Source organism: Bactrocera neohumeralis, chromosome 5 (genome assembly GCF_024586455.1).
Source record: "Bactrocera neohumeralis isolate Rockhampton chromosome 5, APGP_CSIRO_Bneo_wtdbg2-racon-allhic-juicebox.fasta_v2, whole genome shotgun sequence".
NCBI lineage: Eukaryota > Metazoa > Arthropoda > Insecta > Diptera > Tephritidae > Bactrocera > Bactrocera neohumeralis.
Window position 1 is genome coordinate 62,958,339 of NC_065922.1, and position 27,883 is coordinate 62,986,221.

General features: G+C 37.0%; 2 protein-coding genes and 1 pseudogene across 2 annotated transcripts; all 3 read left to right on the plus strand.

Annotated features, from left to right (window-relative positions):
- Positions 1 to 8,164: 8,164 nt before the first annotated feature.
- Positions 8,165 to 9,201, plus strand: LOC126759477 (uncharacterized). The gene is made up of 2 exons (XM_050474309.1): positions 8,165 to 8,289; positions 8,579 to 9,201. The coding sequence occupies exons 1-2, from the start codon at positions 8,217 to 8,219 to the stop codon at positions 8,980 to 8,982; spliced, it is 477 nt and encodes a 158-aa protein (XP_050330266.1). The 5' UTR covers positions 8,165 to 8,216; the 3' UTR covers positions 8,983 to 9,201.
- Positions 9,202 to 19,877: 10,676 nt separating this feature from the next.
- Positions 19,878 to 20,844, plus strand: LOC126759468 (uncharacterized). Its single transcript, XM_050474297.1, has 2 exons — positions 19,878 to 20,042; positions 20,144 to 20,844. Exons 1-2 carry the CDS (start codon positions 19,955 to 19,957, stop codon positions 20,743 to 20,745), a joined length of 690 nt encoding a protein of 229 aa, XP_050330254.1. The 5' UTR covers positions 19,878 to 19,954; the 3' UTR covers positions 20,746 to 20,844.
- A 3,955-nt stretch (positions 20,845 to 24,799) lies between these two features.
- LOC126759490 (glycine-rich selenoprotein-like) lies at positions 24,800 to 25,351 on the plus strand (annotated as a pseudogene).
- The last annotated feature ends 2,532 nt before the right edge of the window (positions 25,352 to 27,883 follow it).

Here is a 27,883-nt window from a genome sequence, read left to right on the forward strand (position 1 = left end):
CGCTTTACGTTTACCCAACTTTCATCTTTTTTTACTTCCTCTGCATTTATCAGAACTACTATTTCTTGATGTCTTTTTATTTCGTTCCGCTTGCTGGTTTTTCGGTGCCTCTTCATGCATCGTTTTATTCCTTTTAGTCTGTGTTTTCCGTTTCGGCTGATTTTCCTGGCGCGGCCTCTTTAGTGTTTTTTCCGTGTTTGTGGTCCGTCTTGCATCCTAAAACTTTGCTATAGTACTGATGTGTGTGTGAATGTCACTCATATTGTTGTTGAACAGACGCTGACCAGGAAGTCGCCCATTATCGGTCCGTCGCGCCTGGATTTTTTACACAACATTCCTAAATCCGAGAAATAAACTGGAACTGTCTCAAGAGTTTCAACGGTCTTGCTGGCTTTTATACCGCAACCTCCACTCCCGCTAAAGATTTTCAAACTCGAGATAATGTGTTTTTCTTATGACAGTGCGCTTTTGTGCCCCGAATGAATAAAATCGGGTGAAGACTCGCCCTAGATCCCATATAACCAAATTTAGTATTTTTAGCAAGTCTCATATTCATACGTACATACATTAGAAACCATATAATGATTAATGTGTGACTATTGTTTGGCTGTTGATGTCAATTAAACATGCTTCAATTTCACATACATAAGTACTTGTTTTCCTTTTTAAATTATTTAATGAGTCATACTTACTTGGCTGTCAAATGCAGTCGCACAATATTTTGACGATATGTTGTTACTATTAAATTGTTATCCACATAAAAAACTTTTGCGGCTAGAATATGTACATACATACTGACTAGTCATATTCTAAATAATTATTCAGAATGACAAACGCCTTTAAATAGAATACGTTTACTTTACATACATACTTCATACATTACACTAGTTTCTTTCTATTATCTTTAAACTTAAATTACAAGTTGAACAAACAACTAGCATAAATCCAATATACCACCTGAAAACTCTCATTTAGATATTTACCTCAGTGTTTCAAAATAGCTGTCAACTATTATGATTCTGTTAACGTTCCTCACCATAAGATGATTCGCTCTCAATATCAATTATGTTAGATTATGAATATTGTCTAAAATAGTAGTATATAAGATTTCCTGAAATTTTAAATCTTCATTTTCTTTTTAACTTGTATGGAATTTTTTCAGTTTTAAGATCGAATAAAACACTAGCCTGGCCTTAAAAATTCAGTTCTTTGCTGTGATAGAAATTATATGTCAATAAATCTGACAAACTGTTGTTAAGGCAAACTTTATACTCCCTAACAAAAAGAATGTAGAATGGAACAAGTAGTTTAGTTGATTTGCTGGTTGTGACGGCCCTCAAGTTTATTTTAATCATCTGGTTAATATCACAGCCTTAAAGGTAAAATATATTATTGCATTGTTAAGATAGCGAGCTAATGAAGTAAAGCTTTTTGTATTACTTTGTTGTGGTCAATAAAATGAGTACGATGCTATATAGATCTCTATCCATCAACACCAATTCTGAAAATGCCCTTTACCGCGTGAGATACCTTATTAAAGATCTATGCTTCTTTAATTAACCCACTAAAACTGAAAACTACCTAAAACCGTCTGTGTAAGATAATATAACTTTTAATTTGATAATTATGATTTATCGTTTAGGGCCGTTTTCTTAATATCTGGTTAGCAACCATCTGCCACTTAAGTTCAGGTTAACCTTACCGATAGAATGAGTCTTGTTTACGTTGACCAGAAGTTAACGTAAACGGCTCTTATATTACTTAGGTTAACTTTATAATTTCAGCTGGTTTGCCAAGACCCTAATTTTAAAATAATGTGAAACCAAACCATTCGACGGTATATGGTATGTTATGCTTTTAATTCTTATTTCAACATATTTGATTTAACGAACTTATACTTTAAAAAAGAGCGCTATTCTAAATTTCTGCTATTGGTTTTCCGTAGTTCAGACGCTTTAAATCTCGACGATTAAGGGGGGAGCCTGCTTTAGAAGCTTCAAAAAATCGATTATTTTTTTTACTTAAATCTCTTTAAAATAATCGAAGAATATGTCCCCAGAGTTTTAGATGGAAATTCGAAATATTTTCGGAGCTAGAAGGGAAATAGTGACCGAGCGTCTAGCAGATATATGAGCGATTGGGCAGAAAGCGAAAACTTTGTCGCGCGATTTCTTTGTTTTTCATTTTTACGATTTTTCTTAATTGGCGGGCAGGATAGAAAAAAAAAATAAACGTCCTATCAAAACGAATCAAAATGCGTTGTATTTGGAATTAAATTCTCTTCTAGGTGAACCTAAAATATCTTAAGAGAGTTAACATGAATCCGGTTTTTAAACGATTTAAGGTATTTTTTTTTTTTTAATCTGCGAAAAATTGTTGAACTTTTCACTTTTTGTTGAATTTTCTTGGTTCACCTAGGAATTACATTATTGAAAATTAAAGATTTCTTTTATTTTTTTGTTTCAGATGAAAATTGCGTCCTGCATCTTGTCCGCCACACAGAAATTGCAAACTCGAGGCGCCTCCGTAAATTTCTTCAAACATGAAGAATTTCTAATGTATAATAATAAAAAAAATTTGAGAAGTCTTTTCAAATATATGAGAATAAATCCTAAAAGTTTCTTTTCAATCAGACTTTTCTTTCCTTTCCAAAAAAATTCTTGAAAATATAGATTTTTTGCAGCCTCTAAAGCAGGGGGGAGCCCTTAAGTAACTCTCTCACGTTTCTTGAGTGGTTAAATCTACCGTGTCAAGCTTATCACGCCCCTTTAGTCCGTTGGATGAGCGGAGAGTGGCAAATGGATTTTCCATTATTATATTAGCTAGTATATGCCTCAATTTTTTCCGAAACAAAACATCAATTTATTCATGATTATTACTGATTTTCTTTGTTCCTAATCGTCAAATTAGAAATAGAAGGCATTGCGTTGAGATAAGGGATCTGCGAGTATGTCAAGAAAAACGTAATTCGTTTATAATTTAATAATTGTCTATTTAAATGTTTAACGAAAACGAAAAAAACGTTTATCCGCAGAGCGATAATTTAATTTAATTTACTTTAGACTTAAAATACTGTGGTTCAAAGTCCATTTAGTTACGCAAAGTAGTGTATATAATCTAAAAACAAGCTATGATAATTCATTGTCATGGTCTTATTCAGCAGAGAGTAGCATTGTACTGCGGGCATTACGGAACGATCGATGATTTTTTGAATGCGACTGTTTGAATAAACGTGATGTCTTTAGTATTTTTCAAGAACCTGTTCATAATGCAGCTATGTTTTTACTTTGCAACACTTCGTTTCATTTTGTTAATTTTTCAGTGAACTTCTCTGAACTCTATCATATTTTATTTATTTTAACACGTGTTCTTTTGTCCCTCATTTGTAAGAGGTTCTTAATTTTGTAAGTAATGCGCGCATAATTGGTTGACTACTGTGTTAGACTGCTGTGTTATGTGTATATGTGTTAGACATCATATGTGGGCGGAAATATGTACTTATGAGTTATATGTAAATGAGTTGCCAACGTTTTAATAATAAATCAACTTTACAAACAATCATTCGTCAGCCATTGTGAAGCATCTACTTAAGTAAATTATCTTTAGACATTAATAAATTAAAAAATATGAGTTGCATTTTTCTTCATGAAAAGTGCAATGTTCTGTAATCCCATGCGATTGTAACAAATATACATATGTATGTATGTATGTACATAAGTATTCAGGTATTTGTTATTATGTACACAAGTGTGCAAACAATTTGGGGCTTGAAAATTGATTAGTGTGTAACCACAACATTCACTTTCAGAACTTTTTACTTTGTTCAAGATTTGCAAAATTAAAAAATATGACGCTTCACATTTAAAAACCCGTTTCCAAACATATTGTTATTGGATTTCACAAATTGTACTCGCATAATATGTAATAATTTTGTTAAAAAAGGAACAATTATGATTGACAAGAGATTCTGCAGTCATCAAACTGATCTAAGTGAAATATTTGTAACATAAGATCTGAATAATCGGTTGTATGGGAGATATACATATGTTATAAAGTTTCAAGATTCCCTACTTTTTTAAAGAAGAACAGAGAAACTTTAAATTTAATGTGGAATGTTTATTTGCATTCGAAAGTATATTCTTTGGCATTTATTTTTTTAAGACTATCACTTTCAAATGTTGGCCGTGGTTAAGTCTCAGATGGACCATCTGTTGAGTCAAATCTTCGAGGACTCTTTCGAGCATTTTTATTGTTTACTGACGAATGTGATGTTTTCCTCCAAGGCCTGATTCAAAGCAGGATTATTTGCATAAACTTTAGACTTTGCATATCCCTACAAGAAAAAGTCTAACTGTGTTATATCGCACGATCTTGGTGACAAATCGACCGGTCCAAGACGTGAACTTATTTGCCGAAGTGTTGTCTAAATAAATCCGTTGATTGATGCGATCCTGTTAAAACTCAATGTCGACGAGATCAGCAGCCTCAATTTCAGGCGCTATTGACGGTTACGTTTTCACCAGCATGTTGATCATAAGTTGAGCGAAGCGCGCGAAACACATACTTTAAAGAACGTGAATTTTCGTAATGAAGTTGAGCGATCTGCACATTTTGTTCAGGCGTAGGTCTTTCCGTGACGAAATTTACTTGGATCACCCCTTATTTGTGGGATCTGCGCAACAAATTATTAATCGGATATCGAAACGCACCTACTACGCACCTACTACATATGTATTAAAATTGAAGCGAATATCTCAAAAACTGACGAACAAAAGTTTAGGTTTCTGTTTCTTATATTAGACCAAGTATCCTCTGGGTATCCAAAGAACATCCGTTTGAAGGCAAGCTAAAGTGAGATGGCGAAACATTCTCTCCAGAGATTCGTCACTTAAAAAGCAGTACCAATGAAAACTAATCGACAGCCTTGGGTGGGAAACATTTTTGATGACGGCATGGCAAACGCATTAAGAATAATGATTTCGGGGCATGCACCTGGAATGTCCGGTCCCTTAATTGGGAAGGTGCCGCTGCACATCTGGTTGATGTCCCCGTTCTGACATCACCGCCGTCCAATAAATGCGATGAACGGAACAAGAACTGAGGCGAGTAGGTTCTTGTGGCATTTACTACAGTGAATATAAAGGAGTGCAAATTCGCTGTTGCTTCGTGGTGGGAGAGAGACTACGTACTGTAATTCATCACGGTGGATGAACGTTAACATATCGTAGACTTGCGCCCCTATGAGAACTGACCCCGACACGATGTCAAAATCGTGCTTGGCGACTTTAATGTCAGGCTGAGCAAGGAAGGTAACTTTGGCACAACAGTCGGTAAATTCAGCCTTCAGGAGGAAACATACCCAAATGGGTTAAGGCATTTGTCAACAACTCGGTATAAAGGAACTGTGGGATGTCATTTCAACCTCAGCTGTACGTTGCTATAACCGAAACCTCTTTGTCGATTTCAAAGCTGCTTTCGACAGCAAGAATGCCTTTATGCCGCGATGTCTGAATTTGGTATCCCCGCAAAACTAATACGTCTGTGTAAACTGACGTTGAGCAACACTTAAAGGGGCGTCATTATCGGGAAGAACCTCTCCGAGCTGTTTGATACCAAACGGCGACTTACTGCTGGAGAAAATAGTATTGTAGAATTTAATCGAGCAGGTATAATCTTTTATAAGTGTGTACAGCTCCTGGCTTATGCCGATGATATTGATATCGTTGGCCTCAACACCCGCGTTGCTAAATTTGCTTTCACCAGACTGAATAAGGAAGCAAAGCAAATGATTCTGGTGGTGAACGAGGGCAAGACGAAATATCTGCTGTCATCAAACAAACAGTCGTCGCACTTGCGGCATGCTCCCACGTCACTGTTGACAGTCGTATCTTCGAAGTTGTAGATTATCTAAAACTATCGTCTATCTTGGAATCAGCAACAACGCCACCAACAACGTCAGCCTCGAAATTTAAGGCATCTTACCAAGGTGCTACTTCGGACTAGTAGGCCGTCTTGCTATATGCTGCAGAGGCATGGACGATGACAACATCTAATGAGTCGACGTTACGAGTTTTCGGGAAACAGGTTCTGCGAAAGATTTATGGTCCGATCCGATCTAACGATGAGCTGTATGAGATATACGATGCCATTGACATATGTAGTTCAGTGAATTCAGAGACAGCGGCTGCGCTAAGTTAACCAGAGCTTAACTGACAGATGGTTGCTAACCTGATATTGAGAAAACCGCCCTTAAAGAATATTTGAAAATTAAAAATAGCCCAAAAAGAGATATGACTGGTTATTGCTCACTTAGATTTAGCTTTTATTAGAACAAAATATTACCAATTGGAATAATAAAATTCATAATATTTGTAATCACAAGAACATATTGTAAATGAAATAAAAAAAAATCAGAAGCTTATCAGAAATTTTAAATATGTATAACATTAGAAATCAATCAAGTATAAAATGAAATTCTAAATTGTGTTCTATAATGAAGTAATGGCTTTTTTAGCTTAAATAACTGTTTTTATATCATTTGAAGATTGAAAAAAATTTGGCATACTATAATATACTTAGTACTTACTAGAGGCAAAAACTCATAGATCTATCCTTAGCCAGGAATCCAATTGGATATACACTTTGAGGCTCGATTTGAACTGTGATACTTATGCACAATCTGCTATTACTTGTAAGTGTTGCATTTTGTCAGGTTTTACTGTAGTCGTTATAGATATTTTATGCATTATTACTTCGCTTGTATTGCTTATACAAGGTCTGTCGCAAAAGAAACAGAACTTTTTAAATATAACTGTTTCTGGTGGCGCCACCTATTGGTGGGTATATGAAATAAAAAGTTTGATCTCTTGTTGACATTTATGTCATGTAAAAATTTTAAGACAATTGGATAACTACAATCGATGTTATCGATCAAAAAGTGACAGCAGCCTTTGGTCATCGGTCGTAAAATGCATTTTGAACAAAGAGCAAATATTAAATTTTGTTTTAAACTTGGGAAAACGTTTACTGAAACATTTCAAATGATAAAAAAGTTTATGGTGATCAGTGCCTGTCCCGTAGTAATGTGCATGAGTGGTTTAAGCGATTCCAAGAAGGTCGTGAGGACCTCTGTGACGATCAGAAGTCGGTCGTCTTCAGAAGTCAAAAATAAAGACAATGCTGATTCGTTTTTACGATTCCGAGGGTGTTGTACACCGAGAGTTCGTCCCACCTGGCCAAACGATTAATGCTGTGTTTTAGCTTGGTGTTATGAAGGGTCTTTTGTCACGCATTCGTCGTGCTCGACCACAATACCGTGAGGCAGGGTCCTGGCGCCTGTTGCACGATAATGCGCCGTGTCATCGGTCGACGCTTGTCACTGATTTTTTGACAAAAAACTCCATATTAACCATTAATCACTCACCCTACTCACCTGATCTGGCACTCTGTGATTTTTACCTATTTGGAAAACTTCATTTGCCCATGAAAGCACACTGGTTTCAGGACATTTCAGCTATCCAAAAGGCGACGACCGATATTCTCAAGAGCATTCCGAAAAATGACCTTAAACACTCATTTGAAATGCTAATTGACCGGGCTAAACGCTGTATCGAAGCACAAGGAAACTACTTTGAATAAAAAAATATAACTTTTGAAAAATATAAATTTTTTGTTGTTTTTTTAACAGTCCTGTTTCTTTTGCGACAGACCTTGTATATAAAAATTTTTTCTCAGTGTGAAAAAGTGTGTTTCTAATTGACTTGTGAAAAAGTTTCAAGATATGCTAATACATATGTACACATTCATAGATAAACGTATGCATTCTGTATATAAGTGAGTAACTTAACATGTAAATTGTTAAGTCAAATGTAGGTACTATATATAAGATTTTACGCAAATTACACTTACATATATATATATATATGTACATAGCTATGCAGGTGCCTTATATGCTTAGATATGTATATGTAAGTATGTTTGTATGAATTTCTAGTACTACGTTAATCAGATATACTATGTATTTATCTAACAAAAGTAAACAACATAATTTTTAGCAACCAAATTAAGTTGTGAAAAAAGAGCGGAAGAGAAGTTACAAACTGAATCACTTGAATTGCAAAGTTTGCCTGCTGCCTGGCGATTTGTAAAATCAAAGCAAAAATAGCCCGACTTGGGCCGGCTTGGTTTAGTCGACTAGTGACAGTGTTAGCGGGAAGATGAAGTCAAGTTTAAAGCTCAAACACGCAGGCGTGATTTTGCTGGCATTGAATTGCGTCTTACTTTGCTCAGGTGATTTGCTGATCTACTTACATACATATATACAAATACAAGTAAATGACATGTGAGAAATGTTTTGTTTATGAGCTATCCAATAGCCAGCGTATCTATTGGCATTAGTGACTTTGCACTTTGTGACATGTAGTGGGTAGTCACTGCACCCATGCAAATGTGACATATTTGCAATGCAAATGCTACAATGACTGTCTATAATGTTTGCTAGCGATTTCTAAGAAACTGTTAAGATGAAAACATAATTGATTATACTCGTAAACCATACATGATGCTATTTTTATTGCAGCGCAAGGTGGCAATGGCGGCGCCGGCGGCTGGGGTGGCGCGGCAGGCTCGCCTGGGGCACCGGGTGCACCGGGCAGTAGTGATTTTGGCTACGGCTATGCTGGCGTAGACAGTCGTGGTCATGCGTATGGGGGCGCTGGTGGCAATGGCGGCTATTATGTTGGCGGCCTGGACGACCAAGGCAGACGCTTTTCATACAGTGGCGGCGCGGGTGGTATGCCGGGTATGCCAGGCATGCCGGGCGGCTACCCGGGTGCGCCTGGTGCACCGTTAGGACCAGTTGGACCAGGCAACTACCCTGGCTACTATGATCAGCGCTACCGATCGTCAGCGAATGCTAAGTTTGCGCAGACGCACTGCTTGTTGCTGCTAATATCGTTCGCTGTGCTTTCGCGATTTTTGTGAAATGAATTAGACATTTTTGTAAATACAAAAATCTTTTGTAAACCTTAGTTGTAATGTTTTTATTACATTCATTTTCCCTTCCAACACTCGCATAACGCACTAGTTTATAATTAAATAATTAAACTTGTATCTAAAATTAGTCACCGTATTTTATGTTTGTTATTTTTGTTTTTGTAATCTAAAATAGAAACAATAAAATATATTTAATTGCACTGTAAATCAGTTGCGGTCTGCTGTTATTGCAATTGTCGGCACTTCTCAAGGGCGGCAGCGATGACATCACGCGGCACAGTGCTACGCCCTGCTCACGTACGGAACGCCGCTGGGATTTATGTACCTCAAATGTGTTCAATACAATTATTTGCATTTGGCGTGACAATTCAACGGGCTGGTATTTGTGTCGGCGTGTGCACTGGCTGTCAAACGCTGATCGCGCGGGTTGCGACGATACTTGACTTTATTGTATTTTCTTGCCTTAAACGCTAATTGGCGTGCACACAGAGGCGTGCGCATTTTGCGCCATGGGGGGGTTAGCGTACATTCATACTTGTTTGTATGTGTATTATGTATCAATGAAGTTGTTTGTAAGATGTTAGAGGCGTGAACGCTATCGTTTTCACTTCAAAGATTTGCCTGCGAATTATATCACTTTCTCAAAAGTTATAGCATTTCAAGCAATAAAAAATTATGTGTTGTAATATTGGTTAGTCGAAAAGGTCTTTTCGTATTTCTAAACAAACTTCAACTTATTATTCTCTTGCAACCAGTTGCTTGGTGTGTGGTTTCCTTAGTACAAAAAAAAATCGAGTTCGCAGATGGGCAAGGGGCACCTACGGGCAAAAACTTTTGAAAAGTGGGAGTGGCTCCGCCTTCTAACAAGTTTAATGTACCTATCCTCTAAACCACTTAAGCTACAACAACCAAATTTCTCAGCAAATCTTCTGATAACTACTACCGACCGTGTGAAAATGGAGACAATCGGAGGATAACCCCGCTCAGTCCCCATATAACTGTACTATTAAAAACTACTAAAAGCGAGATAAATCAATAACTAAATACAGAAATACAGAGAAATATTAAATTTTACCATCGAGATGGTACTCGTATGAGACAGCTTTATGGGAGCCGGTGTGAAAATTGAACGTTGGGCGTGGCACCGCCCACATTCAGGTGAGATCACATATCTCGAAATTCGCCCCACCCTCTGCAGCGAACTTTGGTACGTGACATTCTTATTATATTACAGTGTGGAAATGGTCGAATTCGGACTACAACAACGCCTACTTTCCATATCACACAATTTTAAATTACATTTGAAGCTTTTACTTTCCAGTATACAAATCAAGAATGAATTAATATTAACCCCGTTATATTTATACTTTGCACGAATAATACCTTTAAGGTATGCCACCTTGTGAGATATATAATTGAAAACAGAGATAGTACTTCTCTGATAACGATATATCTGTATGTCAAAAATCAATACTTCCTTAGCCCTTATACCTAATATATAAATAATCGAACTTCTGGCTGACTTTGTACCGCATATATAAATTTTAGCGGAAACTTGGCCTAGCCCCTATATAACTTATATCAGGATTTTCAAACAACCGGCTGACTTTACTCTACATTATTGCTTTTACGCCTTAAAGTATTTCCCATTCTTTGATTCTTGCAAGTTGCAAGTGTATAAAATGTTCGGTTGCATCCGAACTTAGCCTCTCCTTACATGTACCATTTTGGTCGACCACTTTTTACCATTTTTCCGCTAGAGACATTATGCCATCAGTGTAAATTTCGAAATTTCCAGAACGGAAGCGAGCGAACCATTGCTTGCATATTAGGCAAATAAGAAGAAATAGAAATAGCAAAAATATATATATGTAAGAACATTTGGTTGAAGTATGCAGTGGTTCGCAATCGGTGACCTAACAAACAGTTTCCGGTAATAGATTATTTCATCAACCTTCCTTGAACACTTTCATCCACGCCTCTTACCCGGATATGAGCGCATAGAAAATACCATCAGAACTTGGCTTAGCATGGATCCGGTGACGACTTGGCGCATTTTACGTAGGGAACTTAAATTGAAAGCGCATCGCTTCGTTCTATGAGATCTTGAAAAGTTCACAAAAGATCCAACGTTTTCGAGCCAATTTTTGTACAGTGATGAGCTCAATGGGTATGTTTTATTCAGAAAAACAACAGTTTGGTGTGGTTTGTGGGTCGGTGGAATCATCTGTCTATATGGTATTTCTTCAAAAATGATACCCATGAGAACGCAACCAACGATAGCGACTGTTATCGCGCCGTGATAACCGACTATTTTTGGTTTTACCAAGGCAGCGCCACTTCTCACATATCGCATCAATGAATGGAGAACACTCTTTGTGGGCAATTTCGCTTTGATTCAGGCCTTGGAGCAAAACATCACGTGTGTCATTCTCCAATTACCAGTCGAAATGCTCGAACAAGTCATCGAAAATTGAACTCAACGGATGGACCATCTGAGACGTAGCCGCGGCCAACATTTGAAAGAGATAATCTTCAAAAAATAAATCTCAAAGAATGTTCTTGCGAATGGTAATAAACATTCCTCATTAAATTTGAAGTTCTGTGCTTTAAGAAAGTAGAGAACATTTAAATGTAGCACCCTTTATTTATATACAAAATAATAAATAATAATAATAATACGTAATAAAATTTTTCATTTTCTTTCATGATAAAACAATTAACTTTATAAATTAAAATATATTTTATTTTTGGCCCACTGATTTGAAAAATTATTCTTCGAAGAACTACATTTTAAGTTAAAACTTGCCTACAAAACTTCATGTGAATATTATTTGTAAAACAGATAGAAACGTGCTAATAGATAAATGATTGGTGCGCTCTTTGTGCTCTTAAATCCCAAATTTTGATTTTCGTAGGCAGAAAAAACTACAATTTCTTAAAAACAAGATTTCATATATTTTGCTTTCAAAACTTTCTGTATTTTTTGATATTTTCTACTCACAAGACATGTTACACATTATACATATGTCGTATTCACCGGGTTTTGGAAAAAAAAACTGATTTAGGCTTATTAACATTTCAGAGTGCTGCCACTAATTGATATTTTTCGAAGGTTTTGAAACTGAATTTTCAATTAGATTAGCGGTTCGTAGCAGTTTTAAACGTTTTTAAAAGTGGTCCTTGTTTAACCAACCTCTAATTAACTTGAACTTTTCATATATTCAAGTCCGGTAATAACATTACATTTCGTTATTAAAGAAATTGACTAATAATATTCTCACCTCTTTTATAACGCTTATGATAAAGACTACTTAAAATGCAGTAAGTCTAAATAGTAATGTTATCAGAGCCAAACTTAACTATACGGTTAATACAATTTAAGCTTATAGAGATCCGTTGAAAATTAAACAATATATCGCTCATTTGCTGCAACGTCGTCATAACTCAAAAAACGTGATTTTTGAGTTAAGGATGCAGAATTGTTCGTTATATCATACTTCATGTTGAGTGAAAAATTCATATGAATACCTCTTATATGCTCCGCTTGAGAAGAGAATATGATTCCTGTCTTCCGTGTAAGGTTGGAGTCAGTTGAAAACTTTTAACGCGTTTTCTGGCAAATCGATTTTTTTGACTTATGCCGGTCTTGCAGCAAATGAGCGATATGAGCTACTTCAGTACAATTTATCTTTACGCTGTTTAAATGAAAGTCGGCACACAAACACTCCCCTTATCCTGAAATACCACTTTGTGTCTCTAGTTCTTTTGCTATTGGTTAGCAGAACTGCTCATACTATTTGTGTAACCAAAAATTAAACACAACTAGTCCACGTAACCAATATAATGGTTTGTCACAAAAGTATTGCGGTATTTTTATTGATTTTTTTTTATTGAAATTGAAATGAATTTTTGATGACTCATGCCCAGCTCTTGACCGATGCTACGGCTGCTACTATGCCGGTCTCTTTCGACCAATTCAGCGATTTTATCGCAATTTTCGACGACAGGCCTTCCGGAGCGTGGCGCATCTTCGACCACCTCTACACCAGAACGAAAACGTTGAAACCATCGTTGTGCGGTGGAAATGGAAACTGTATCGGGTCCATAAACTGCACAAATTTTATTGGCGGCTTGAGATGCGTGTTTGCCTTTATCGTAGTAGTACTGTAAAATATGCCGTATTTTCTCTTTATTTTACTCCATGTTTGCGACGCTATAACTCACGAACGACTTTTAAAGAAACGACAGTCAATCAAACACGTGTTAGCGCGTGAAATGAGCTTTCCAAAAAGGTATAGCATGACCCGATGCGACGAATAAAACTAGAACTACGCGCTTTCAGCGCCAACTAGCTAAAATACCGCAAGACTTTTTTGACAACCTATTATAATGATTTCAGGTTTTCCGGTTGATATATCAGTTAATAAAAGAGATAACTCAACACAACTTGACGGGTATATGATACTTAGTATAATGAGGTTTGGCGCCTCAACTTCCCTTGTCCATCACGTTCTTAATATACCGGTTCCATATGCATATATGCGCGTTTTAAAAGTATAACCTAGAAGTTAGAATATCTGGTAGAGGAACAAATCCCATTAGCTTTGTAATTCATTACTACATATTCACGCCTTAATATTGTACAAAACAAGACAATATTTTATGCAATTTTTTCTATCTAAGTGTTTAATCGCTAATTTTTTCGTGTTGGTTTCACAAAATTAATTTACGAGAAATTACAGAATGCCTTTTGCGTATAAAATCAATTGCTGTTTCGAGTATAAATATTATTACATATGTATAATAGTATATTTGTATTTTAGTGGGGCTTAACTTGCAATGAGTAAGTTATAAGCACGGAACATCACAGCAACTGATCAGCGCAATTCGTCACATAAATAACATTTTCGTTAACTTTCAAAACAACTCAATTAATAATCGTATTACTGATAATTCTCGCCAGCCTTCCAATATAAAAGTTAGCGAGTTCGTCTGAAAGGTGTGAGCACTTTTGAAAATGAAGTTCTTACTGCTGACCATTTGCATCGCGTTAATTTCGTTTTGTCAAGCGCAATACGGTGGAGGAGGTGGAGGCGGCGGTGGTGCTAACGGCGGATATGGTTATGGCGGCTATGGACCTGATGGACCCTATGGTGGATCAGTTGGAAATGGTGGTTATGGCTATTTTGGACCTGGCGGTAGTGGCGGCGGCAGTAGTGGCAATGGTTTCGGCGGTGTCGGACCAAATGGTGCAGGCGGTGGTGGTGGCGATGAAAGCGGTGCAGGCTATGGTTATTCTTATGGCTAATTTTCGACAAAACAAACAAAGACGCGAGTGAAATAAGTATTTTAAAACGTAAATCAATTGTTAATAAAATTATCAGCAAAATTAAAAATTGCCTAACATGCATTGAAGAGTTACTATCGTGATTTTGGAGTGGAAAATGTATAACATTTTGCGGTTTTTTAAATTGTCGTATTGAGGTGAATATGTGTTTCTTAAAACAATCCAAGCTGATATGTTTCTCTTACACATTTTTTACAATATTTACAACGACGTCTTTACGATATTTTTTCATGAGATTCATCGTTGTATATTGATGTTATCTGATAAGATCTTTAATTTTCCGCAAAACTTGAATGATTTAATGACATTCTGATATACATACATTTCTCTTAAAATAAAAACGTTGTGTGATATGAAGTGATATATAATTTCAAATATTTGAGTTTCTATATATTTATTGCTTGTGTGCCGAAAAAGAATATTAAATAATTAATAATTGCTAGTTAGCAGAAATACAACTCGCTAATGACTTTCTTATCAGAGTTGGCTTTGGGTGCTCATTGCAAAAATATTCGAAACAACATGTTTACATTTTGAAAGCAAGTTACATTTTTAATGATTCACTACAAATTTTTTAAACAAGTGCTTTATGACTCAGCTAGTTAATATTGCTGGATATTTGACGATTTGCTCTAATTTTATATACAAGAATTAGTAGAAGAATTTGTCAGATTCCCTGGGTTTTTTGTAGTTCATTTAAACAACAAAAAAATAAAAATTTATTCAGTAATTCATGAACTTATCTTTTGCTCGATGTGTTCACGAAATTGACTCAACACTTACGATGGCAGTCCGTTGAGAACTTAGCCTGTCAAAATTACCGCCGAATCGAAATCCTAGTTTCGTTTTGATCGCGTAGAGAAGATTTTTGTGGAAAGAAAGTCGGTGTAATACTTCTCCTTTGAAAGCGGCTGACGATTTTTGATGAGTCACTCCCAGACGACCCATTACGATGTCAAATAGCAGAAAAAGTGTTATATTTGTCAAGAAAAACGCAACGGAGGAGACTTCCCCCGTCGCCGGGATTACATTACATTAGGGGTATTCAGACCGAACTTGTTAATCTGGTAGTTCGTTAGTTGATACTTCGTTAAAACACTAAACTGTGAACATACTTTTTGCTGTACATCAGTAGTGGGTGTAAATTTTGTTTCAAAACAGCTGATTCAATTATATTATTTACTTACTTTTGAAAAATCTGTCAGAAACTAATTTGTAGTAGACAGCAAATGTATTTTTTCGCAATAAATTAAGTTGACTTTTGAGGCAACAACGCAAACAAAACAGCTGAGTGATGTTACGAAGTAACGAAAAAACTATCAAGCTTGCCAGTCTGCTACTTCGTTATTCGGTAAAACGATGGATCTGTTAATTTTACAAAAACAAAACCCACTTAAAAAACTACCGAGTAACGACTAACGAATTAACAAAGCTGGTCTGAATACCCCTATTATTAAGTACTGCTGACACATCCACCGTATACTCCAAACCACCGTGTGACTTCTTTTTGTTTCCAAACTTGAAAAGGCGTACTCCGGACAGAAACTTGTGTCGAATGTTCACACTATCGCCGACACGGAGGTGTTCTTTACGGACTTCCTGAGAACATATTTTACAGACAAATTAAAGATTTTATAGTCATTATTGCTGAATCATATATATCGAAATCAAAATAGACTATTTTGATAAATAAATCGCAATTTTTTCAAAATTTCGATTAATTGAGATATGTAGATATAGAGCAATATATAAATGTATATATAAATTATCTGGATGACGTGAAACACGAGTTTAATTACGAAATCTTGATGAAACTTGCTATATGTGGCTCTTAAAAGAGGTTGGCATTGTACTTAGACGACGACTAGCTATCGCCTCGGTCACAAAATTGCGTTTATGGAATACTTATATAGTGCTATAACTAAGATCCAAGTTAAGATAGACAACTGTAATTTGGTACAAAGCATCGTGTTATGAAGCAGTGATCAAAATATATTTAAAGTGGGCGTGGTCGTGCTATATCTTTCAAGCATTTCATATCGTGTTACGGACAAGTCTTTCGCGCTTCTCCTCACGAAGTCAGATTAAAGCAACGCCCACTCTTCGTATAATGGTTATGATGAAAACTACCAAATGTGTGATAACTTACTAAATAAACACTGCAAAGCAATAAATTACAATGGGGATAGTATAAAAGAGATTTCAACTAAATTTGGTGTACTATTGTAAGCAAAAAAATAAGACTTTTTAATTTAAATAATCATTAGCGCTTTTGTATACGCTTGTCTTTCTAAAGTATATAAAGTGCACTCAGCGATTTTCACGATGAGGGAAATTCAGACTGTATATTGTTTACAAAGTCATTGATAAAAATATTAAAAAGTAGTGGTCCTAAATGCGATCCCTGAGGTACTCCAGATGTGACCTCATATTCTCTAGACAGATATCCGTCAACCCTGACTTGTAGGAACCTGTCACTTAAATATGAGTTAAGCCAAACCAGTGCGGTGCCATTGACGCCATAGTTATTGAGTTTTGAGACGAGTATCATATGGTCAGCACGATCAAAAGCTTTACTGAAGTCAGTGTAGATTGAATGTACCTTTTGTCCTTCATTCAGTGCGTTGAGTATATACATACATAGTTGACATACAGGTAGAGATTTGACACGGTTGATCTGCCACCAACAAATCCATGTTGTTTTGTAGTGATAATATCCTTGAAGGTTAGAGATAGTTGAGCAAGAACCAACTTTTCGAAGAGCTTGGCTAATGCAGATTGGATGCAGATGGGCCTGTAGTTAGTTACTTCAGATCTTGGGCCACTTTTATGTATTGGACTCACATACGACAGTTTCCAGGTACGAGGGAAACTACCTGATTGAAGTGAGTAGTTAAAAATATGTGTGAGGGGCTCACAAAGCTCGATGGCGTAGTTTTTTAAGAAAACGTTTGGTATCCCATCGGGTCCGGCACCCTTATTTGGATTTAATTTGAGTAGCTGCTTGAGAACATCATTGTATTGGACCTCTAAGCTGTGTACGTTGACGATCAATTTGAGTTAGCATCAACGAGCTGATTGCCGTTAGTATCTGTGGAAAATGAAGTCTTGAAGTATGAGGCGAAAAGATTGCTAATATCCGGGCAGGTGTCAGCTATTTGGTTCATCCAGGACATTGCGGATGGTATATCAATGTTATTTTGTTTTTTATCCTTTATAAACTTCCAAAAAGCGTTGGTGTCAGACTGGATCATGTTCTCAACTTTGTATACGTAATTACTGTAACATTTCGCACTGAGTATTTTGCAGTGCCGCCTTAGAGTACTAAAACGGTTGTAATTGTGTTGGTTTTCCTTTTTCTTGTATTGAGTGTGTGCTGATTATTATACTGACATTTTTATCTTACAGGTCTGCAACCACCCTTACTTCCCATACTATATAACACAACTTAAAATTCCATTTGATTATTTCACTTTCCATTATACTAATCAAGACACTATTAATATAACGAATTCAACTTTGCATGAATGATTCCTTTGAAGTAAGCCGCCTATAACCAAAAATTGTTCAAACTGAAACTGTTCAAGCCAAGAATATGCCGACCCACCCACTACTTATAGTTGACTTTTTACCCAAAATATCGATCAATGTGTGAGATATATAATTAAAATTCAGAGAAAATTGTCGCCTTATATTAGTATGTCTCCGTGTCAAAAATGGATGGAATCAGATCAATATTTAGTCCGCATATACCTAATATAAAGATTTTCGAACTTCCGGCTGACTTTATACCGCATGTATCGGGCAATATATGAGCTATCTCAATGAAAATGAAGGAAAAAATTAGTGAAAACAGTGAAAAAATTGACCTAGCACCATAAAACGAACATCAAGATTTTTGAAAATCTGGCTGACTTTACTCCTTACGGTTGGTGATTGTATATGAGGTACCTTTATAAGTCCCTGGGAGCATTTTATTAGTCTATGGCGTGTTAATTGTATGTAACTGCCTCCCAACTTTAACAAGTTTTATGCGAAATATGTCAGTCAATGAGAATTATTTATATAACATATATAAAATTGCTTAAAAATACCATATGTGCTTGAATATAACTTAGCAGTATCAAAATTAATCCGACCAGCCCGTCCCTTTCTTTGCTGGCCCAGTTTTCTAAAAAAAAGTATCTGGTTTCACGCTGAATTGGAATGGAATTGGTCTATAACTTGGTCTAAACCTTATATCCCTAATATAATGAATTCCTATCCTCTGGTTGACGTTTTCCACATCAAATAATCATTTATTCAATTTAGCATCTTCGGTCGAGTTTATGCTACAGATATCACATGATTGTCATTTAATCACAATTTCTTCTAATAACGAATGTTGAATTCTTTAAAAAATTAAAAAAAAATTTGTCAGCACCTGAGAGAATTTCTCGGAATTTGATTCTTGCAAGTTACAAGAGTATAAAATTTTCGGTTGCACCCGAACTTAGCGCTTCCTTACTTGTTATTTTGAATGATACTTCTTTCCATTCATCTGTATTGTTTCATACTAAATTATTGATTGATTGAAGAATGTAACTTTTAAAAACTCAATTAGTACATATATTTTTGATTAATGATAGAGTCAGAATTGGCGTATTCACATACATATATATTTTATTATATTTGTAGACGTTTATATTCTGCCTTTTCTACATACATACCTTCACACATGGTAAGCACGTCAGCCGTCTAGGAAACTCAGATGTTCGCCTCAATGTTATCAGGCAATTTCCTATAAAAATGTCAGAAGAAATTTTCATCGAGAGATCAGAAAAAGTTTGTACTAATTCTCTGTTCAGCATCATCAGCTAATCGGAACAGTACTTGCATAACATAATATTTTAACCGATATTTTAAATATTCACCGGATATGTTCTTTCTTATAGCGTGTAATGATAAATAAAGTTGATTAGACGTTAGGTGTAACCAACAGAAATATCGGTAAAAGTATCTATATGAAAACGTTATGGAACAGATTGATTTCATGAAGTGTATAAAAATAGAGCGACTCGACTAGTTTTGCCATATCGGGTACTTAGTGATATTACCGTTATTAAAACGTCTATGGGTTTGGAGTATGCAGTGAACAACTGTAAAATTATGTACAGATAGACCAATTGCATTTTCGTTGATTAAGTTTTTTTCTTAGAGGGAAGCAGCTCGCGAAACTTATTGCCAACCGTTAACAACTTTTGCACATATTCCCTATAGGGGTTGAAAATGCTTTAAGTACGAGCCAATGCTGTATACTAAATGCATTGCTGCTGCGCTTACTTGGTTCACAAAAAGCAAGCAAAAGATTGAGCAGAACCTGATCCATATTCTAAATATACTAATTGCCTCGGATCAATTTCGTATGCTTCACTAACCATCTCGCCAGTTTTTTACTGAACAAATATGCTTGTGTGTACCGAAACACTTAAAACTGGTGGACTTTGAGGGAGGTGGGATGACAAATATGTCAGAATATATAAAACAAGTACGCGAAACGTTCACCGCTTAATAGTCGTTCGTATTTAGTTGAAGGCAGAACTTCGATTTACTACAGAAACGAGTCGGAAGATGCGGCGTTGGAGAAACACGTGTTTGTCGGCGGTGGCGGTGGGGAGTACGCTGTTGGCGTTAGTCATTTGTTGTGATGCCGTGAATGGTAATGCACATTGTGCATTTTAGATTTATGTACTTCGATACTTTTACAATATTTTTACACGACAATTATTTTTAATTACTCGTGTTGTATTTTAATTACAGAAAATCAAGTGGAAAGTGCAAAGGAGCGTCAAGCTATAAATTATGAATCGCCTGCACTAGGTCCAGTCGGACCGCCACGCGATAAGCGTTCGCCTGGCGGAGGTGGAGGTGGTGGTGGCTATGACGGTCAACCGGGTCAACCGGGTTATGGTAGTTATGGGGGTGCTGGTGGACTCGGTGGTGGATATCGTGGCGGCGCGGGTGGTTATGGTGGTGGTGCCGGCCAGCCTGGACAGCCCGGTTATGCTGGCGGAGCGGGTTATGATGGCTTTGGTGGTTCAATCGGTGGCGGTGGAGGTGTGGGTTATAATGGCTATGGCGGCGGAGCCGGGCAGCCCGGACAACCTGGTTTTGGCGGTTATGGTGGCGCTGGTGGACTGGGCGGTGGCGGCTATGGTGGCCCTGGTGGGCGAGGAGGTGGCTACGGTGACTACGGTGGAGCAGGAGGACCCGGCGGTGGGGGTTACGGAGGATACGGTGGTCTACCTGGTCAGCCCGGTCAACCTGGTGGAAATGGTGGAGGGGGCGGCGGAGGTGGAGGTGGAGGCGGAGCTGGCGGTGCTCCAGGTTATCCTGGTTCACCTGGCGGCTATGGCAAATGAAATGTTTTTGTTTATTAAGATAATTAAAGTAAAATTGAAAAAAAAAAATAATACTTTTGTTCATTAAATTCACAAAAATTAATAATTTCCATAAATTAATTGATTGATGAGCTTTACAATGTTGACATGTGTGATAATATGGATACGACTTTTGAAAATTAAAAGTTGTTTTTAAGTTTTCAGTATATACAAATGTAACAAGTAAGGAAAGGCTAAGTTCGGGTATAACCGAACATTTCATACTTACCAACTTGCAAGGATTAAAGTCGCGGTAATACTTTCAGGTGCATGCGGCTTTTTATATTAGAAAAACACCATCTTTCAATTATAAAGTCACCCGAAATCTTTACATTATGTATATTGGAGGTTAAGAGAAAGTATTGACCCGATTCAAACTATTTTTGATACACGGAGGATGGAGTCATGTGTAGAAGTTCACGCAAGAGGAAATCGCCATTCACTTGGGAGTGGCCAGAAACGATTCTTTTACATACATATGTATGACTCAAGCAGCTCACGACTTCCGTCTTTGACCAAGTATCCTCTGGGTAGCCTAAGAACTTCCTTTTAAGACGAGCTAAAGTGAGAAGGCGAAACATTCCCTCCGCAGGGTTGTGCGCTGGGTTCGGGACCCGCCACGTAAAAAATCATACCAATGAAAAGGAACAACAAGCCTTGAATGAGTGACCCCCCTTTTGATACGCAGTAATAATATTATCATGAACGGATTCTCTCAAATTTTCAATTATATGGTATACCTCACACATTGACTGATATATTCGGTAAAAAGTCAACTATAGGTACTAGGCTCCACATATTCGGTACTCAGGGGCTTACAGTTTTGGTTCCACACATACAACCTTTGGTAGTAAGGTGGCATACTTCTGAGGCATTATTCGTGTAAAGTTCTATCCCGTTATATTAATTGCTTTCTAATGTATACACAGGAAAGGAAAGAATCAGATGTAATTTAAAATTGTGTTATATGGGAAGTAGACGTGTGTGGTGTGATTTCTCCCATTTTTGCACTGTGACATAAGACAAGAAAAAACGTTTACTTCGGCTGCACCGAAGCTAATATACCCTTTACAGGTGCATTTCTTTTAGATGCCACGTGAAATGCGAAATTTTTCCATACAATCCCTTGATTCCGATCGTTTAGTTTGCATGGCAGCTATTTGCTATAGTTAACCGATCTGAACAATTTCTTCGGAGATTACACTATTATCTTAGAAAATTACCTGAGCCAACTTTTGTGAAGATACATTGTCAAATGTGAAAGTTTTCCGTACAAGAACTTGATTTCGATCGTTCAGTTTGTATGGCAGCTATATGCTATAGTAAGCCGATCTGGACAATTTCTTCCGATATTACATTATTTCTATGAATAATAACTCATATACGACAATATATCTTAAATGAGGAAGCTTCCCATGCAAGCGATTGATTCCGATCGTTCAGATTGTATGGCAGCTATATGCTATAGTAAGCCGATCTGAACAACTTCTTCGTATATTGCATTATTGTTATCTTAGAAAATAACCTGTGCCAACTTTTGTGAAGATACATTGTCAAATGTGAAAGTTTTCCGTACAAGAACTTGATTTCGATCGTTCAGTTTGTATGGCAGCTATATGTTATAGTGGTCCAATTTCGGCGGTTCCGACAAGTGAGCAGCTTCTTGAAGAGAAAATGACGTTCACAAAATTTCAAAACGATATCTTAAAAATTGAGGGACTAGTTCGTATATATACAGACAGCGGACGACAGACGGACATGGCTAAATCGACTCAGCTCAACATACTGATCATTTATATATAGTATATACATACTTTATAGGGTCTTCGACGCTTCCTTCTGTGTGTTACAAACTTCGTGGCAAATTTATGAGAATAATGTTAAAGAGGGGCGGTGCCACGCCCTTCGTACAATTTTCACACCTGCTGCCATAAATTCCTCTCATACCATCTCTGAACTAAAATTTAATGCCCTTGGCGTAATTAGTTATTGATTTATCGCGCTTTTAGTAGTATATAACAGTACTCTTATACTTGTATGCGGTGTGAGCGGCGTTATCTTCCGATTTTTTGTCCACAGATGCCCCTTGCTCCTGCGATCTTCTGTGCCAAATTTGAATTTTATGTCTTAATTTAGTGCTTAGTTATGGCACTTTATAGGCTTTCGGTTAAAGGCGTTTTGTGGGCGTGGCAGTGTTCCGATTATGCCCATCCACGACTTCATACTCTTGTTGTTGACAAGGAACGCGAATACAATCATCATCGAAATTACTAAATTATTACTCAAGTTACCGCTTGTACGGACGGTCGGACGGACAGACAAATAGTCACCCGGATATCTCGTCATCCTGATCGTTTATATGTACATACATATCTCGATTAGTTTTAGGTGATACCTACAACCGTTAGGTGAACAAAATTATTTTACTTTGTTGAGTTTATAAATACTGTATTGGAGGGGTAAAAAAATTGTATGCTGAGACAGATGAAATGCGGAAATTACTCTTTTTATGATAATAATTTTTACCCATTTATATATGTGTTTTATATGTCGCCCTATATCTATCTCGATTTTTTATAGTCGTTGGGTACAAGATACTAAATTCTCTATGCAGCATTCATGGTTAAAATCGGTTTACAATTTGAACCCATTTTTGGGCATGATACTTCTTTGACTCGTATATATTACAGTATGAAAATGAAAAAAATAATTTCACAGCCACGCCTAATTCCTACTGGGTTTGTCCGGAAAATAATAGTACTGATTTTCTTCCTTCGTGACTCTACTTCGGATCACGCGCGCAACGACTTTGTTAGAGCAGAGATATGTGATTAAATTCTGTGTGACACTCGGTAATTCTGCAACAGAGACGTTTGATATGATCAAGCAGGCTTAACCCAGATGTTGCTTTAGCAAGAAGTGGTCTGTTCCCGGAGAGCCGGGAAGAGGTCGCTGATGAATGAGCAAATCCAAAGTGAAAACGATGCTCAGCGTCTTTTTTGACACCAAAGGTATCGTCCATCATGAACTTGTTCCTCCTGGACAAACCGTCAACGCTAAGTTTTACGTCGAAGACCTCAAGAGACTAATAATCGGGTCCGACAAGACATCGCAGCCGATTGAAAGTTGCACTACGACAACGCCCCGACTCACACCGCCTTTTTTGTGAACAGCTACCTAACGAAGGCCGGTATCCCAACGCTTCCGCAGCCGCCCTACAGTCCAGATGTGGCTCCCCCCGGACTTTTTTGTTTCCTTGCCTAAAGAGGCCGATGAAAACCAAGCACTTTGAGACGACAGAGGTGATCCAAGCAGCATGCACCTCGGCTCTCAAGGCTGTCGCGGAGAATGCCTTCCGTGACGCCTCCAAAGCTTGAAAATCGCGCTGACAGCGCTGCATCGACGCAGAAGGAGTCTATTTTGAAAGTTTTTAAATAATTGTAACAATTGGTTCAATAAACTTGTTTAAATTGACTCAGTCTAGACCTTCAGATATCAATCTGATGCACACGTCCTTTTCTCCGCAGAAGCTGCTTGTTGGCTGGAACCACCGATACAACAAAAAGAGAAGCCTCGACAGTTGTCGTCGAACACAAACAGATTTGGATATTTTCCCAAATAATTATTTAATATTTATTAAAAACGCAAACATTAAGATACTTGTGTATGTAAGGGTGTATGTGTGGAGCTATGCAAATAAAAGTTCATCTGAGAAAACAGAATATAGGACATTTAATAAGTGCACTTACGTAGTTATTAATGTGTGCAGGTATGTACATATATGCAATCTGCTCAAAGATCAAATATCTCGATCATTCAACCAAGAATAAAAATGGAAGATCCAGACTGTTACCTACAAACATACATATACTGAGCTACATATATACACATGTTTGCTTCCCGACCACAATGCTATATACTCATAAAGTGACACTTATCTGTACATAAATACTTATGTGTGTACATTTGTATGCATGGACCGAATCAAGTGCATCGGATTGGGGAACTCCCTATACACATATGTATGTACATATGTATGCAGACATCCAATCATGTGAAAGCGATAACGCAGTGGCTACTCGTGTTGTCCAAATACTTTTATTTTGGTTTTTCCAGAAGATTTCTTTGTATGTGGGTAGGGCCAGATAGGAATCTGTCGCATATAAAAACACAAGCGGCCTCAAGTGGAATCATTGTCTTCGCATCGTCTTGAAGATGAAGTTGTACGCATTTTTCGCTGTTATATTGGCCTTGTTTGCTTTGGCTTTTGGTGAGTATTGCTTTACTGGAGCGCTGAAGACATTTTCTTTGAGAACTTCTTTAAAATTACAAAAAATTAAAAATTACTTTGTCTGTAATTTTTTTAAATTACAGCAAGCCCTAAGCCCATGCCGAATCCTGAACCCTTACCTGGTGGCGGCGGCGGCGGAGGTGGCGGTGGTGGTCGCTCTGGAGGCGGGGGCGGTGGCGGTGGTGGTGGTGGCAAGTGAACTCATCGCAGATCAAAATACTAAAATAAATGTGAACTTATTGGGCGACGCTCTGAGCACTAAGATAAAAAATAAATAAATTATGAAAAAAATAATAATTTCTCAGGACTTTTAATTAAGCGATATGCAAATGTACATGTGACTAAGAGCGGAAGAGGTGTGTAGAAGCCGTAACTGCATACGATTCTGGAAACTTAACATTTTATCTTGTATTTTCGGTATAAATATACAACATATACTGGAACTGATTTAGTAGAGACATAATAATATACTTATGGTATTGGTATTGTTTCGTCGTGTAAATATTTAGTTAATAGGAAATATATATACATACATACATATGTATGTGTTAGACATTATGCTATTTGCTTTTATTGTCCCAACGTTTTAGATGTGCTAACTCTTAAGCTTGGTTTAAAGAGTTTCATTCCTGTACGATGTCTCTCTGTAGACCGACCGTGCTAAACACATCATTAGTATAACATACACCGTGATTATAAAAGAGTTAGGATTGCACGTACTATTGTTCGGATTTCTTATTATACCCTGAACAGGGTATATTAAGTTTGTCATGAAGTTTGTAACACCCAGAAGGAAGCGTCGGAGACCCTATAAAGTGTATATCGTCACCTGAAATGCAAAATAACGTAACAACATTTTCGGAAATTTACAGTGGCATGAATGAAACACGAAATAAAATGGAACCTGAGTGAAAAAAAACTTAATATTGGTTAAAATTGGTTTATATCTGATCGCAGAACCTGAAAATGTTGGACATACATACATATGTAATATTATGTGTGTAATTTGAAGTAGTGAATCGTAATCAATAAGACACTCAATTTCCAATTTTTTGATGATACGTTATTTTTCATTTCAGGTGACGATATAGTATACATAAATGATCAGTATGTTGAGCTGAGTCGTTTTAGCCATGTCCGTCTGTCTATATATATACGAACTATTCCCTCAGTTTTTATACTCTCGCAACAATGTTGCTAAGGAGAGTATTATAGTTTTGTTCACATAACGGTTGTTTGTAAGTCCTAAAACTAAAAGAGTCAGATATAGGGTTATATATATCAAAGTGATCAGGGTGACGAGTAGAGTCGAAATCCGGATGTCTGTCTGTCCGTCCGTCCGTCTATCCGTCCGTCTGTCCGTCCGTCCGTGCAAGCTGTAACTTGAGTAAAAATTGAGATATCATGATGAAACTTGGTACACGTATTCCTTGGCTCCATAAGAAGGTTAAGTTCGAAGATGGGCAAAATCGGCCAACTGCCACGCCCACAAAATGGCGGAAACCGAAAACCTATAAAGTGTCATAACTAATCCATAAATAAAGATATTAAAGTGAAATTTGGCACATTAGGGAGGGGCATATTTGGACGTAATTTCTTTGGAAAAGTGGGCGTGGCCCCGCCCCCTACTAAGTTTTTTGTACATATCTCGGAAACTACTATAGCTATGTCAACCAAACTCTACAGAGTCGTTTTCTTCAGGCATTTCCATATACAGTTCAAAAATGGAAGAAATCGGATAATAACCACGCCCACCTCCCATACAAAGGTTATGTTGAAAATCACTAAAAGTGCGTTAACCGACTAACAAAAAACGTCAGAAACACTAAATTTTACGGAAGAAATTGCAGAAGGAAGCTGCACCCAGGCTTTTTTGAAAAATTGAAAGTGGGCGTGGCCTCGCCCACTTATGGACCAAAAACCATATCTCAGGAACTACTAGACCGATTTCAATGAAATTCGGTATATAATATTTTCTTAACACCCTGATGACATGTACGAAATATAGGTGAAATCGGTTCACAACCACGCCTTCTTCCAATATAACGCTATTTTGAATTCCATCTGATGCCTTCTCTGTATAATATATAGTATGTACATTAGGAACCAAAGATGATAGCGGAATAAAACTTTACAAAAATACGGTATTTGAAAAATAAGTAAATGACGTATAATGAAATCTCATCTCAAATCATGCGAGAGTATAAAATGTTCGGTGACACCCGAACTTAGCCCTTCCTTACTTGTTAAGATATCGTTTTGAAATTTTGCAAACATCATTTTCTCTTCAAGAAGCTGCTCATTTGTTGGAACTGCCGATATCGGACCACTATAACATATAGCTGCCATACAAACTGAATGATCGGAATTAAGTTCTTGTATGGAAAATTTTCACATTTGACAAGATATATTCACGAAATTTGGTATAGATTATTTTCTAAGGCAACAATGTAATCTCCGAAGAAATTGTTCAGATTGGCTCATTATAGCATATAGCTGCCAAGCAAACCGAACGTTCGGAATCAAATGCTTGCATGCGAAACTTCCTCATTTGACGATATATCTGCACGAAACTTGGTACGAATTATTGTTTATAGAAATAATATAATCTCCGAAAAAATTGTTCAGATCGGATTATTATAGCATATAGCTTCCATACAAACTGAACTTAGTTACTAACAGAAATGCAGCTGTGAAGGGTATTTAGCTTCGGTGCAACCGAAGTTAAGGTTTTTTATTGTTTTTTCATTTACATAGAGTTTACTCAATCATTTAAGTAGAAACTATTTTTCTGGAGTGTACGAATTTCGACTCTTATGATGATTTCGA